This window comes from Emiliania huxleyi, assembly GCF_000372725.1.
Source record: "Emiliania huxleyi CCMP1516 unplaced genomic scaffold EMIHUscaffold_51, whole genome shotgun sequence".
Taxonomy (NCBI): domain Eukaryota; phylum Haptophyta; order Isochrysidales; family Noelaerhabdaceae; genus Emiliania; species Emiliania huxleyi.
Window position 1 is genome coordinate 478,151 of NW_005198167.1, and position 13,015 is coordinate 491,165.

General features: G+C 67.3%; 1 protein-coding gene across 1 annotated transcript in view; it reads left to right on the forward strand.

The window, feature by feature from the left end:
• Positions 1-1,394: 1,394 nt before the first annotated feature.
• EMIHUDRAFT_356758 (kelch domain-containing protein) overlaps positions 1,395-13,015 on the forward strand; it is a gene marked incomplete at its 5' end in the record, with an annotated part of 17,698 nt that continues 6,077 nt past the window's right edge. Inside the window, 2 exons of the mRNA XM_005766489.1 lie at positions 1,395-1,705; positions 3,358-4,285. Coding sequence (XP_005766546.1) covers positions 1,395-1,705; positions 3,358-4,188 — 1,142 coding nt within the window. The remainder of the gene's footprint in view (positions 1,706-3,357; positions 4,286-13,015) is intronic.

A 13,015-nucleotide genomic window follows, 5' to 3' on the forward strand; every position in this document is an offset into this window, starting at 1 on the left:
GCGATCTCGGACGATCTCGAGCGAGATGTCGGACATGGACTCGAGGTGGTCTGCGTGAGCTGATGTGGATCATCACGCCGCAGATTTGGGAGGCGGGGCGCGCTGGAGTGCGCGCGCCACATCCTATCAGAGAGATCGCGATCTCGGCGGGATCTCGGGCGATCTGGAGCGAGATGTCGGACATGGACTCGAGGTGGTCTGCGTGAGCTGATGTCGATCATCACGCCGTCGAGACTTTGGCGAGGCGCGGGGCGCGCTGGCAGCGCCGCCACCACCTACTCTCCCTTCATCTCGGGACGAGATCGCGATCTCGGCGATCTCGGACGATCTCGAGCGAGATGTCGCCCATGGACTCGATGTGGTCTGCGTGAGCTGATGTCGATCATCACGCCGTCGAGGCTTCGGCGAGGCCCTGGGCGCGCTGGCAGCGCCGCCACCACCTACTCTCCCTTCATCTCGGGACGAGATCGCGATCTCGGCGATCTCGGACGATCTCGGGCGATCTCGAGCGAGATGTCGGACATGGACTCGATGTGGTCTGCGTGAGCTGATGTCGATCATCACGCCGTCGAGGCTTCGGCGAGGCGCGGGGCGCGCTGGCAGCGCCGCCACCACCTACTCTCCCTTCATCTCGGGACGAGATCGCGGTCTCGGCGATCTCGGGCGATCTCGGACGATCTCGAGCGAGATGTCGGACATGGACTCGAGGTGGTCTGCGTGAGCTGATGTCGATCATCACGCCGTCGAGACTTTGGCGAGGCGCGGGGCGCGCTGGCAGTGCCGCCGCCGCCCAATCATCCTTCATCTCGAGACGAGATCGCGATCTCGGGCGATCTCGGACGATCTCGAGCGAGATGTCGGACATGGACTCGAGGTGGTCTGCGTGAGCTGATGTCGATCATCACGCCGACGAGGCTTTGGCGAGGCGTGGGGCGCGCTGGCAGCGCCGCCACCACCTACTCTCCCTTCATCTCGGGACGAGATCGCGATCTCGGCGATCTCGGACGATCTGGAGCGAGATGTCGGACATGGACTCGATGTGGTCTGCGTGAGCTGATGTCGATCATCACGCCGTCGAGGTTTTGGCGACCCGCGGGGCCGGTGGATGAGAGGATCGCCCCCATTTTTTGCAACTTTTGCCAGGAGCGCTCGCACGTCCCTCGGCCGGCTCGGCGCGGGGTTTTCTTGCAATCCTCCATTCAGCATCCCCGTATGCTGGGTTGTAGGTATATTGTTGGCAAATCAAGACACAGAGCTCACACAGAATCACAGCGGGAGGAAAGCGGCGAGTCGCAATTCCTGGGCCCCGGCCCCCGTCTTCCGTCCCCTCTCTTAACAGCCAGGCTAGGACTGTACGTAGAGTACCGCACACCCTTGCAAGCGAAATCCAACGACGATGGCCTCCCACCGCATCGGCGCGCGCGTCGCGGGCCTCTCGCCAGAGCAGCTGTGCGCCATCATCGAGGCGCAGGCGGGCGCGAGCGACGCCGCGCTGCGCGTGGCGGAGGAGCACGCCGCTCGGCTCGTGGAGCAGCCCGAGTGGGTGCTCTCCGAGGTCCTCCTCTCGCCGGACCTCGCCCCGCACATCCTCGCCCAGCTGCCGACCAAGGAGCACGCCGCCAAGGGCACGTGCCGCGCGTGGCGCCGCGGCTGGAAGGAGACGCTGAAGAAGCGCGAGAGGCCGCGCCTGCTCGTGATCGGCGGCCAAGACAGCACCAACGAGATCCTCAGCTCTCTGGAGCGGTACGACGCGTCAACGAATGAGTGGGAGGAGGAGGCGGTGGCGCCGATGCTGACGGCACGAAGGTATGTCTGCACGGCGGTGCTCGATAACAAGCTCTACGCCTCGGGCGGCCGGAATGCTGCCGACGACATGGAGGACGCAAATTCCAACCTGGTGGAGCGGTACGATTTGGCTGCGAACGCGTGGGAGGCGGTGGCGCCGATGGGGACGGCGCGGCAGGAACACGCTGTGGCGGTGCTCGACGGCAAGCTGTACGCTGTGGGCGGCTTGAACGACGACGACGAGGACGGCACCCTCAGCTCGGTGGAGCGGTACGACCCGGCTCTGGGTGCGTGGGAGGCGGTGGCGCCGATGGCGACAGCGCGAGAGTCTCACGGTGTAGCGGTGCTCGACGGCAAGCTGTACGCTGTGGGAGGTCGCAACGACGACGACGACCTCCTCTGCTCGGTGGAGCGGTACGATCCGGCGACGAACGCGTGGGAGGCGGTGGCGCCGATGGCGGAGGCACGGGTCGACCATGGCGTGGCAGTGCTCGACGGCAAGCTGTACGCTGTGGGTGGCTGCAACTACGATCCCGCTACGACGGCATCCTCAGCTCGGTACGATCCCGCTACGAATGCGTGGGAGGCTGTGGCGCCGCTGACGCTGGCTCGCCTCGGTGCCGGGGTGGCGGCGCTGGAAGGCAAGTTGTACGCTGTGGGCGGGTACTACGAGGCTGCTGAGGTCGAAAGGCCGGCTCACTCGGTGGAGCGGTTCGACCCGGCCTCGAACGCCTGGGAGGAGGTGGCGCCGATGGTGACGGCGCGGGCCTTTCCTTTCGCGCTCCTGATGTAGAGAGGGGCAGTGAGCGGTGAGAGAGAGCGGCATGGACCCGGACGGGACGGACGAGGCTCGAGGGCGAGATGAGAGGAGACGAGGGCGAGACGAGACGAGTGAGGCGGACCACCTCGAAACATTTGGGCATAGTCCAGCGATGCCCCCTCCTGGCGATCTCTCCACCGCCATCGCACCAGAGGAGATTATCTCGTGTGTGCACGAGGGAGTTCCAACAGTACCTCACACCCTTGTGAGCGAAATCCTCTCCGCTTCGGCAGTGGGAGGAGAAAAAGAATTTAGCGAAAAAAGAAAAATCTCAGGGCGACAAAGAACCCTGCACAAAGATCGCAAGGGCGGGGGCCTGTTCCTTTTTACCCATCTCACAGTAGAGAGGGGGGGCTGTTTATTTATTTATTTATCATCGAACAACCGATCCACCGTAGAGACGCCCGCAGCGACCCGCACCAGTGACCGCCCGCGCCGATGGCCTCCCACCGCATCGGCGCCCGCGTCGCGGGCCTCTCGCCAGAGCAGCTGTGCGCCATCATCGAGGCGCAGGCGGGCGCGAGCGACGCCGCGCTGCGCGTGGCGGAGGAGCACGCCGCTCGGCTCGTGGAGCAGCCCGAGTGGGTGCTCTCCGAGGTCCTCCTCTCGCCGGACCTCGCCCCGCACATCCTCGCCCAGCTGCCGACCAAGGAGCACGCTGCCAAGGGGACGTGCCGCGCGTGGCGCCGCGGCTGGAAGGAGACGCTGAAGAAGCGCGAGAGGCCGCGCCTGCTCGTGACGGCGGCCAAGACAGCACCAACGAGATCCTCAGCTCTCTGGAGCGGTACGACGCGTCAACGAATGAGTGGGAGGAGGAGGCGGTTGCGCCGATGCTGACGGCAGACACGATAGCCTGCATGGCGGTGCTCGATAGCAAGCTCTACGCGGTTGGCGGTTTCGGGCCCGACGGCGCACCTTCCAACCTGGTGGAGCGGTACGACTTGGCTACGAATGCATGGGAGGTTGTGGCGCGGATGGCGACGCCACGCGAGAATCACGCCATGGCGGCGCTCGACGGCAAGATGTACGCTGTCGGAGGCTTCAACGAGGACGACGGCGCCCTCAGCTCGGTGGAGCGGTACGACCCGGCAGCGAACACGTGGGAGGCGGTGGCGCAGATGGCGACGGCTCGGTGTAATTTCGCCGTGGCGGTGCTCGACGGCAAGCTGTACGCTGTGGGCGGCTACAGCGGTGACTTCCTCAGCTCGGTCGTGCGGTACGACCCGGCACTGGATGCATGGGAGGCTGTGGCGCCGATGGCGGTGCGGCGGATAGCCTTCGGCGTGGCGGTGCTCGACGGCAAGTTGTATGCCGTTGGCGGGGAGAACGTCGACGACAACTCTCTCAGCTCGGTGGAGCGGTACGATCCGGCGCTGGATGCGTGGGAGACGGTGGCGCCGATGGCAGAGGCGCGGCAATATCACGCCGTGGCGGTGCTCGATGGCAAACTGTACGCTGTGGGCGGACAGGGTGCCGGCTACAACACACTTAGCTCGGTCGAGCAGTACGACCCGGCTCTGGATGCGTGGGAGGCGGTGGTGCCGATGGCGACGGCGCGGGCCTTTCCTCTCGCTTTGGTGTAGCACGTGGGAACTGCGCGGAGCGCGTATGCAGTTGTGCGTGGGCAAAACGCAAGGATGGGACTGGACACCAGCGCGGTATCTATGGGGGAGAGATTTGCTCCTTGACCTTGTATGGAAAAATAAAAAAGAAATCTACAACAAAGCTCCCTCGCACGACACTCGACACAGGACTGAGCACAGGACTGGCACGCCCACTGGCACTAACACAGGTAAAGCGACTCCCGCGAGGAAGTAAAAGAAATTGCGCACGCCAACTCGCGCCCTCACACCATCTCATCCGTCGCTCGTTTCGTCGAGTCGGCAGCGTGGGGCCGCCACGGCGCGCCATCGCGAAAGGGCCGGAAGATCGAGATGGCGCCAAAGACGGGAAGGGCTGACGGGGTCAGCGAGTCGCGGAAGGCCGTCAGTGAATCGTCGAGGCTCGGCTCGTCCTGCTCTCGATCCTCCTGCTGCGCGTGCGAGTGGCGAGCGTGCCCGGGCGAGCGGTCTGCCCGACCCGGACTGTCTGCCGGCAGGGCGCAGCTGTAGGCCCTCCCTCGCGTTGCGGGCGAACCCGGCAGGCGCATGCCGGACGGCTGTCGCCTCGTGTGCGTCCCAACCTCGAGAAGGGCAAGTCGGCCTCGCCTCGACACCTCGTCCAGCCTATTGATTGATGAATGAACTAATCAAGAGGAGAGCGAGTCGGCCTCGCGTCGACACTTCGTCCAGCCTCGATTTCGTCAGGAAGGCGCTCAGCGTCTGGAAGATCTTGTCCGCCTGTTCACAGCTGATCCCGATCCAGAGACGCTGCTCACAACCTCCCTCAAGGCAAGCAGCGTCGAGACGCTTGACCGCCTTGCCGCTATTGTAACCCGCCCGGTGGACCAGCGCAAGCAGAACCACGACGAAAAGCGAGAGCGGCACGGCCCACGTGTGCATCACGTCGTGCTTGATCTGGCTGATGGCGTTGTCCTGTGACGCGTCATGAGTAGGAGTGTGTGAGGTGGGCGTGTGCGCAGGTGTACAGAGAGCAGGGCCGGTGTCTCTGCCGCATGCTTGACGTGATCACACTACAGGTGGGAGGCGGGTGGCACCTTGTGCTCGACAATCTCCCAGTCAATGAAGTCCTGGAATGCCCGGTTCGAGGTGAGCTCGATGAGCGTCTCCTTGAGCAGAGGACGGTACGCGATGTGGAAGGCCATCCCGATCTCGTCCTGCGCACGGAGGGAGGGAGGGAGGGCAACAGGCAGCAGATAGTTCGCGTCTCGACTCGAGCTGTGGATGCGTTTGGCAAAGAAGGCAGGCGACAGTCACGGGGAGGATGCGACGGGTGTCGAGGAGTGCAGTCCGGCCGAGTGAGAGGGCGGGTGAGGCCGAGGGCGGGGTTGGCACAGCGCCTGCACAGCCTCGGTGGCAGCGGCCTCCGCCGCCTCTGTTGACTCGACGAGGATTGTGGTCGGGTTCTCGGCTGGGTGGTTCGAGGCGAGAACTTTGGAGGTCAGCGCTTCGACGTCGAACTGAAGAGTACTGCCCGCCGACTGTAGCGCCCGATTGAGGCCCAGCACGTGCGCACGCACCACATCAGTGCCGTCTATCAAGCTCTGGCCGATATCGTCTCCGCCGCCGCCCATGCTGTCGCCGAGTTCTGCTGCTGTCGTGTACAGAGGAACGGCGGCGGCGAGTACAACCGCGAACGACAAACGATGGTTGGTCAGCATGGGTGGCTTGATGCTCTACAGCCTCGACACCTCGCTGACGATTTTTTCTAAATTGAAGTGAGGGGCGTGCTAGCGACGGCGGCGGTTTTGCGGTAGCAGAGGCGGGAACTAAAGTAAAACCCGCTGAAGCACTGCCACTGCCGCGGCGGCGGGCGAGGGCGACACGGGCGGCGTGGGCGGCGTGGGCGGCGAGGGCGGCGGCGGCGGCGGCGGCGGCTGCGGCGAGGCGGCGGGCGAGGGCGGTGTGGGCGGAGAGAACGGGCCTTTGTGCGGCGGGTGATGGAGAGCGGCGGGAGCGGCGGCCGCGCCCCTCGCGACCCGCTCGCCACCGAGTACTTGGTGGCGCCGCATCCGCGAGCTCGAGTTTAAGGTCAAGGACGCCGAGGACGACAGAAAGTCGGAGAAGGAGATCTCGATTCGGCGGCAGGTCGAGGCGCCCGAGTACTGTCGCAAGGCCGCGATGTCGGCCGAGGACGCCCACATTCTCCTCGAGGTGGCGTCTCGCTGCGCGAAGAGGATCCACCAGGCCGTGCAGATGGCGGAGACGGCCTTCAGCCGCGACGCGTGGGAGGAGGACCGCGCGATCAAGAGCGACTGGCCAGACGTGTCGCACTTTAGGTTCCTCTGGGCCCCCTCCGCCCTGAGGTATTGGTCGGGGATGGAGGAGGTAGAGGAGAACTACACTGCCCTGAGGGAGAGGCTGGCTGCTGCGCTGGATAAGCCGTTCACTCGCGTGGATCTTCGCTCCCTTCTGGCGGATTGGGAGTGGCAAGACCCCGAAACCGGGTCGTGGGACGGTGTCCCGCCGGGGTCCGGGGAGCGCGTTTGAATGGCCACTGTGGACCCTGAGGTGGCTTGTGAGCACCATGTGTGTTGACTCCCTAGACTAGTGTTGTTGTTTGCTAGATAGATTTCGGCCTTAGCCGTCGGTATGCTTGAACGCCGATGTCGGGTGGCTCTGGAAAAGGTCGGCCGCCCCGGGGCCCGGCGCTCGCGCCGCGCGTAGCGCCCGAGGTGCGAGCTTGCTCGGCACCTGGGCGGGACGCGTCCACACGCCGCGGCGCGCCCGTGCGCTGGCGGCGCTCGCGTGCGCTGGCGGCGCTCGCCCGCCACCGCGCTGTCGCGGCAATCGCGGTGCTCACCGCGCCAGCGATGTGGTCGTTCAAGCACTGCCCTGCCCGGCACAACCAGGTTAGTGGCACGGCACCCGCGGCGCTCCTGTGCTCGCGACGTGCCCGCGCTGCGCGTCGGTCGCGACCTACGCGCCGGCGCTCGGCGCACCCAAGTCCAATCTGGAGTTGATCGTTGCTTCCCTTTCGCGAGGCGGTGCGGACTGCCGGAGGCCTCGGTCTCCCCTCTGCCCGTGCGACTTTCGCTAACTCCCTCGAGCGTAGATCGTCTCTCTTCGGCGCGCTCGAGCACGTTTGGCACCAAGAGGCTTTGATTCTTACGACCCTCACCCGCCAAGGCAGGTGTGCACTCTGCTAGTACTTGTGTGCTCACACCACTACACTGTGGGGTGTGCCCGAGCATGATATATGTGCGCGTCTGTGTGTGTGTGGGACAGACGTTGTTGTCCTATGCGCGGGGCTTCCCGCGGGGACCGAAGACGTAACAGCAGCATAGATACAGCCCCTGGCCCAGTTGAAACAGGCTCAGGCGCGTCTAACGGACGTCAGTGTACCCGATTTAGTACACCTTTTTGTCACAGTCAGCCGGTTTTGCATGGTCCCGTCCTCGTCGCGTCCCTGTGGCCCAAATGGCGCTCTCGCAGAAGCAAATGGCGCATCACCGAGTCCCACGCGCGCTGCTCGACGCGGCGTCGGAAGAGGACATGCCGCCGGTGCCGACCGCGCCGCCCTTGCCTCCTCTCGCCTCGCTCGCCTCGCGTGCCTGGAGCCCCCAATACGAAGCCGCGTGCGCCGCCTTCCGAGGGCCGACGCCGCGCTCGAACTGGATCGTCCCGGGCCGCATCCTGTGCGGCGAGAGGCCGCACGATAATCTGAAGCTCCTATGCGGCGCTGGCGTCACGACGTTCGTCAGCCTGCAAACCAAGGGCGAGAGCCCACCGTACGACAGCGGCGTGACGAAGCTGACTCCATCCGCCCGCTTCATGTCGCTGCCGATCGTCGACCAGTGCACGACCGACGACGCGCTCGTGGCGCGTCTCGTGCTGTCGCTCCTCCAGCGCCTCGCCGACGGCGAGACGCTCTACATCCACTGTCGCGGCGGCCACGGCCGCACGGGCACCGTCTGCAGCCTCCTGCTCGGCCTCGTGCACGGCCTCGACGGCCCTCGCGCGCTCTCCACGTACCAGGCGCTGCACGACCTGCGCGAGCAGCCGTGCTTCGCGTCCCGCAGCGGCTACGAGCCGAGCGCCGACGGTGCGGCGTGCGTGGCTCTCTTCGACGAGCAGCGCGCGCAAGTGATCCGCCTGCTAGCAGCCGACGAGGGTGAAGCGGCGGCGGGAGTGGCAACGGCGGCGGCGGAGGCGGAGGCGCCACCGCCCACGACCGAGGCGGAGCCAGCGAGTCGGCTCAATCGGCACAACTCGAGCAAGGCGGAGCGGCGCGCGCTGCAGCAGGCCCAGCGTTCCGCCAAGCCGCCGTCCGAGGCGCCTCCGCCACCACCCGCGTCGCACCGCTGGAGCCACTACCTGGTACTCGATTTCGAGGCGACGTGCGAGCGTAACGACCCGACGCAGAGCCAGTGGTCCGAGATTATCGAGTTCCCGTGCGTGCTCGTCGACGCGCACACGCTCGCCACGCTCGGCGAGTTCCGCTCGCTCGTCAAGCCCGTCGGCCGGCCCGTGGGTGCCTTCTGCACTGAGCTGACGTCCATCACGCAGGAGATGGTCGAAGGCGCGCCGACCCTCCCCGCCGTTCTCAAGCAGTTCAGCGCGTGGCTACCGAGCGTCCTCGGCACGGACGACGTGTCCAGCGTGCTGCCGGTCACGTGTGGCGAGCCCGACCTCTCGGCCATGCTTCCGCGCGAGTGCGCGCGCAAGCGGCTGCAGGTGCCGCCCGTCCTCAAGCGCTACTGCAACGTGAAGAAGCCCTTCACCGCCCACACCGGGGCCAAGGCGGGCGGCATGGACAAGATGCTCCGCCAACTCCAACTGCCGCTCGTCGGCCGGCACCACCTCGGCATCGACGACGCGCGCAACATCGCGGCCATCGTCGTACGGCTTCGGCAGCTCGGCGCGAAAATCGACGCGACGGGCGGCTCTTCCGCGACCGACGACGCGACCGACGCCAACGAGGGTGACGCGGCGGCGGCGCCGCTGCCGCCGCAGCGAAACCTGAGCGAGGCGTACGGCCGCGGCGCGTCCAAGTACGACGAGGCGACGCTCGCCGAGTGGAGGACGCGCGGCGAGGGCGCGGCGGACGCGGCGAAGCGACGCGATTGGGCGACGGCCGTCGGCGAGTTTGAGGCGTGCGTGAGCTTGCGCCCCGACTGGGACAAGGGACGCGCGTGCCTCGCCAAGGCCAAGGAGAAGGCGGAGGCGGCGGCGGCCCCGGCGGCGGCGCCGGCGGCGGTAGCGCCACCGGTGGAGGCGCTGCCGGTGGAGGCGGCGGCAGCGGAGGCGTCGGCAGCGGAGGCGTCGGCGTCGGCGTCGGCGTCGGCGTCAGCGCCAGCGTCGGCGTCGGCGTCGGCAGCGGACAGTCGCGGCGGGCAGGGCCGCCTCGGTCCGCAGGTGCCTTCGTTCGTGGCGCTCGTCGGGCTGCCCGGCTGCGGCAAGTCGACGTTCGCTCGGGCGCTCGCCGCGTCGCACAAGTCATGGGTGGCGCTCGATTCGGACGAGGTCGGCGGCCGCCGCGCGTTCGAAGAGGCGCTCTCTCGTGCGTGCGGGGGCGGCGCGGAGTCGCGCGTCGTGGTCGACCGATGCAACGTGAAGCCGGCCGACCGGCGCACGCTGCTCGAGATTGCCGGGAGGGGCGCTCCAGGCAAGCGCGGCGGCGGCGGCGGCGGCGGCGGCGCGTGCGTCGCTGTCTTCTTCGACACCGACAAGCGCACCTGCATCGAGCGCGTCGCGGGACGCACCGACCATCCGAGCATCCCGTACGGCCACGGTCGCCCCGCGGTCGAGTCGATGGCCAAGGCGCTCGAGCTACCACCCGCCGTCGAGAAGCTCCGAGCCGGCGTCGGCGCGGCCGCGGCCTCGGCGGACGCCGAAGGGTTCCGCTGGCACGTCGTGCGCAGCGCGGCGGAGGCGGACGCCCTCCTCTCGAGCTGGGGCGCCGCGCCCGCCGAGGCCGCGCCGCTCGGCCTCTTCAAGTTCCCGCGCACGCGGCACATCGTCAACACGGGCGGCACCGCCGTGACGCGCGACGACCTGCTGATGGATGACGCGGACGCGCGGCGCTTCTTCGACGGCGTCACGACGGTCGTCGCGGAGGAGAAGGTCGACGGCGCGAACCTCGGCATCTCCCTCACGGCGGACTACCAGTTCCGTTGTCAGAACCGCTCGCACTTCGTCAACCCGCAGTCGCACGCGCAGTTCAAGCCGCTCGCGGGTTGGCTGGAGGAGCACGGCTGGGCGCTGTGCAGCCTCCTCGAGCCCGAGGTCGAGGTCCTCTTCGGGGAGTGGTGCGTCGCGCAGCACTCGGTCAAGTACAGCAAGCTGCCCGGCTACTTCCTCGCCTTCGACATCTACAACAAGCGCACGGGCACCTTCGTCTCGGCGAGCGAGCGGAACCGCCGGCTCGCCGGCCTCGAGATCCCCGTCGTGCGCACGCTCGCGCGCCGGACCTTCGCCTCCAAGGACGAGCTCCTCGAGCTCCTCGAGATGCAGTCGGCCTACGGCGACGGATACGTCGAGGGCACCTACCTGCGCATCGACAGCGACGCCGGCGGTGCGGGCGCCGGCGCGGCCGACGCGGCGGCGCACGCTCCGCGGAACGAACTGCGCGGCAAGATCGTCCGCTCGGACTTCATCCAGGGGATCACCGACCACTGGCAAGCCTCCGACATCGTGAAGAACGGGGTGCGGCCGGACCTGTGGGCGGGCGTGGAGGAGGAGGAGGAGGAGGAGGAGGAGGAGGCCGTGGGCGTCGCCTGAGCTGAGCTACCCTCGGTGGCAATTTGTAAGTTGTAACCCACGCGTGTGCGCGGTGCCCCGTGCCGGCGATGCAGGAGGCGCAGGGTGCGGACGCATCTCAAGAGTGCGCGCTAGCGGGCCAGGTGGCAGCGGCGGCGCCAGCCGATTGGCTGGCGGTGGAGGAAGCGCGCGAGGAGGCGGAGCCGGCTGCGCGTGCCGAGGCGGCAGCAGAGGCGGCAAGGGTTCAAGCGATGGAGCGCGCCGGTGCCTGCCTAGCCGAGGAGTTGATAGCGAGGGTCGTTTCGGACGCCGCGAAAGATCTTGCGGCGGCGGCAGTGGAGCGGCGCACGTTGGCGGCGGAGGCTGCGAGGCAAGAGGTGGAAGAGGCGTCGCGACGAGAGGCCGAGGCGCAGGCGCGGCGCGAGGCAGCAGCGGAGGACAGGAAGTGGCGTGAGCTAGAGGCGACGGCCAAGGCGGAGGCGGCGGCGGTGGCGGCGGCGGCGGCGGCGGCTGGGCTTGTGGCGGCGGCGGCGGCGGCGGCTGGGCTTGTGGCGCCCGCGCTTGCGTCGGCGGTATTGGAGGCGAGGGCGGAGGCCGAGAAGACGCGGCTAGGTGCGCGCACTCCGATTCGCGGTGAGCGCGCTGCGGGCCGCGCCTCTAGAGCGGAGCCTCGACCTTGTGGGCAGGTGGGTGCACGCCGTGGCTGAGGACGGCGTCCTTTACTCCTTCGACCTCGGAAAGGGCGAGCTCGGCCACTTGCTCAAGGCGCGAGAGTTGCCCGAGATGCAGCCGAGATGCAGCCGAGATGCAGCCGAGATCTGGTCGAGAGAGCAAGGGCCCGGCCTGAGCCTCCCCTTGGCAAGAGAGGTTCGCCCTTCGGCCAAGGTCTGCCCGAGGCCATGTCGAGAGATGTGGCCCAGATCTAGCCGCGAGCCCACCCGAGGACGAGTCGAGAGGGCACACCGCCGCTGCCGCTGCCGCCGCCACCACCACCACACCACCACCACCACCAAGCCGCCGCCGCGACCGCACCGCCGCCGCCGCCGCCGCCACCACCACCACCACCCACCAAGCCGCCACCGCCGCAACCACACGAACCAACACCACCACACCATCACCAGTCGAGCTCGCCCCCGCCGGGTCGTCCGCAGGCGCACGAAAAGGACGTGATCGGCGTGGTCTCCCATCCGCACCGCAACCTCGTAACCGGTTTCGTCGCCACGTGGTGCGACGACGGCACACTCCGCCTCTGGCGGGCGTCGGCCCATGGCGACTGACGCCCCCGGCCGGCGCAGCGTGGGGGGGGGGGGGGGGCAGGCACGCCGCTTTGTCTAGGCTCTAGCCACCGCGCTCGCGTCTGCGCGGGGGCCGTACAAATGCTCAGGGTATGAATCTACGTAAGCTCTGGGAATCCGCTCTGGGGGCCTCTGCAGTTCGTTTGTGCAACTGAAAACTGTACTCACACCTCCTCACGAAACACAGGGCGTGTGAGCCCGAGTTGCCAAGTTATACTGACGGAGCGGAGAGCCGAGGGCGAAGAGACAGTTCCCGCGTGCCGACTGCCGTGGCCCGTGTGCCGACGCGGGACCCCCCACCCAAAAAGAGAAAAATGGCCCCCCCAAAAGGAAAAGCCCCCCCCCCCCCCCCCCGGCCAAATCATTTCTCGACACACGCACAACGGAGCTCAACGGCTAAAAGCACCCCGCCAAGGTACGACGCACACCCCCGCCAAGGAAGTCCCCGTTCCCCAAAGGAAGTCCTCCACTCACGGCTTGAGGAATTTGATGGCTACGGCCGCAGCCGCCGCCCCCGCCCCGGCACATGGGGCCATTTTGTAGAGCTGCGCGCGGTGCGCCGCTTCCTTATCGTAGAGGCAGCCTGTTGGGTGATTCACATGCCACTCGACCGCAGGCGAGACCTGGTTATCGTAGAAGCAGGGGATGCGAGAAGGATCCTTGACCCCCTTCTCAAGGACGCGGAGGAGCGCGTCGCCCGTGGACGGGTTGCTCGCGTGCATGATGTTGTGCAAGTCTGCCATGCGGATCAAGGCGAGCACCTAATGGTTGTCAAGGGTCGAGTCTATGTGCCA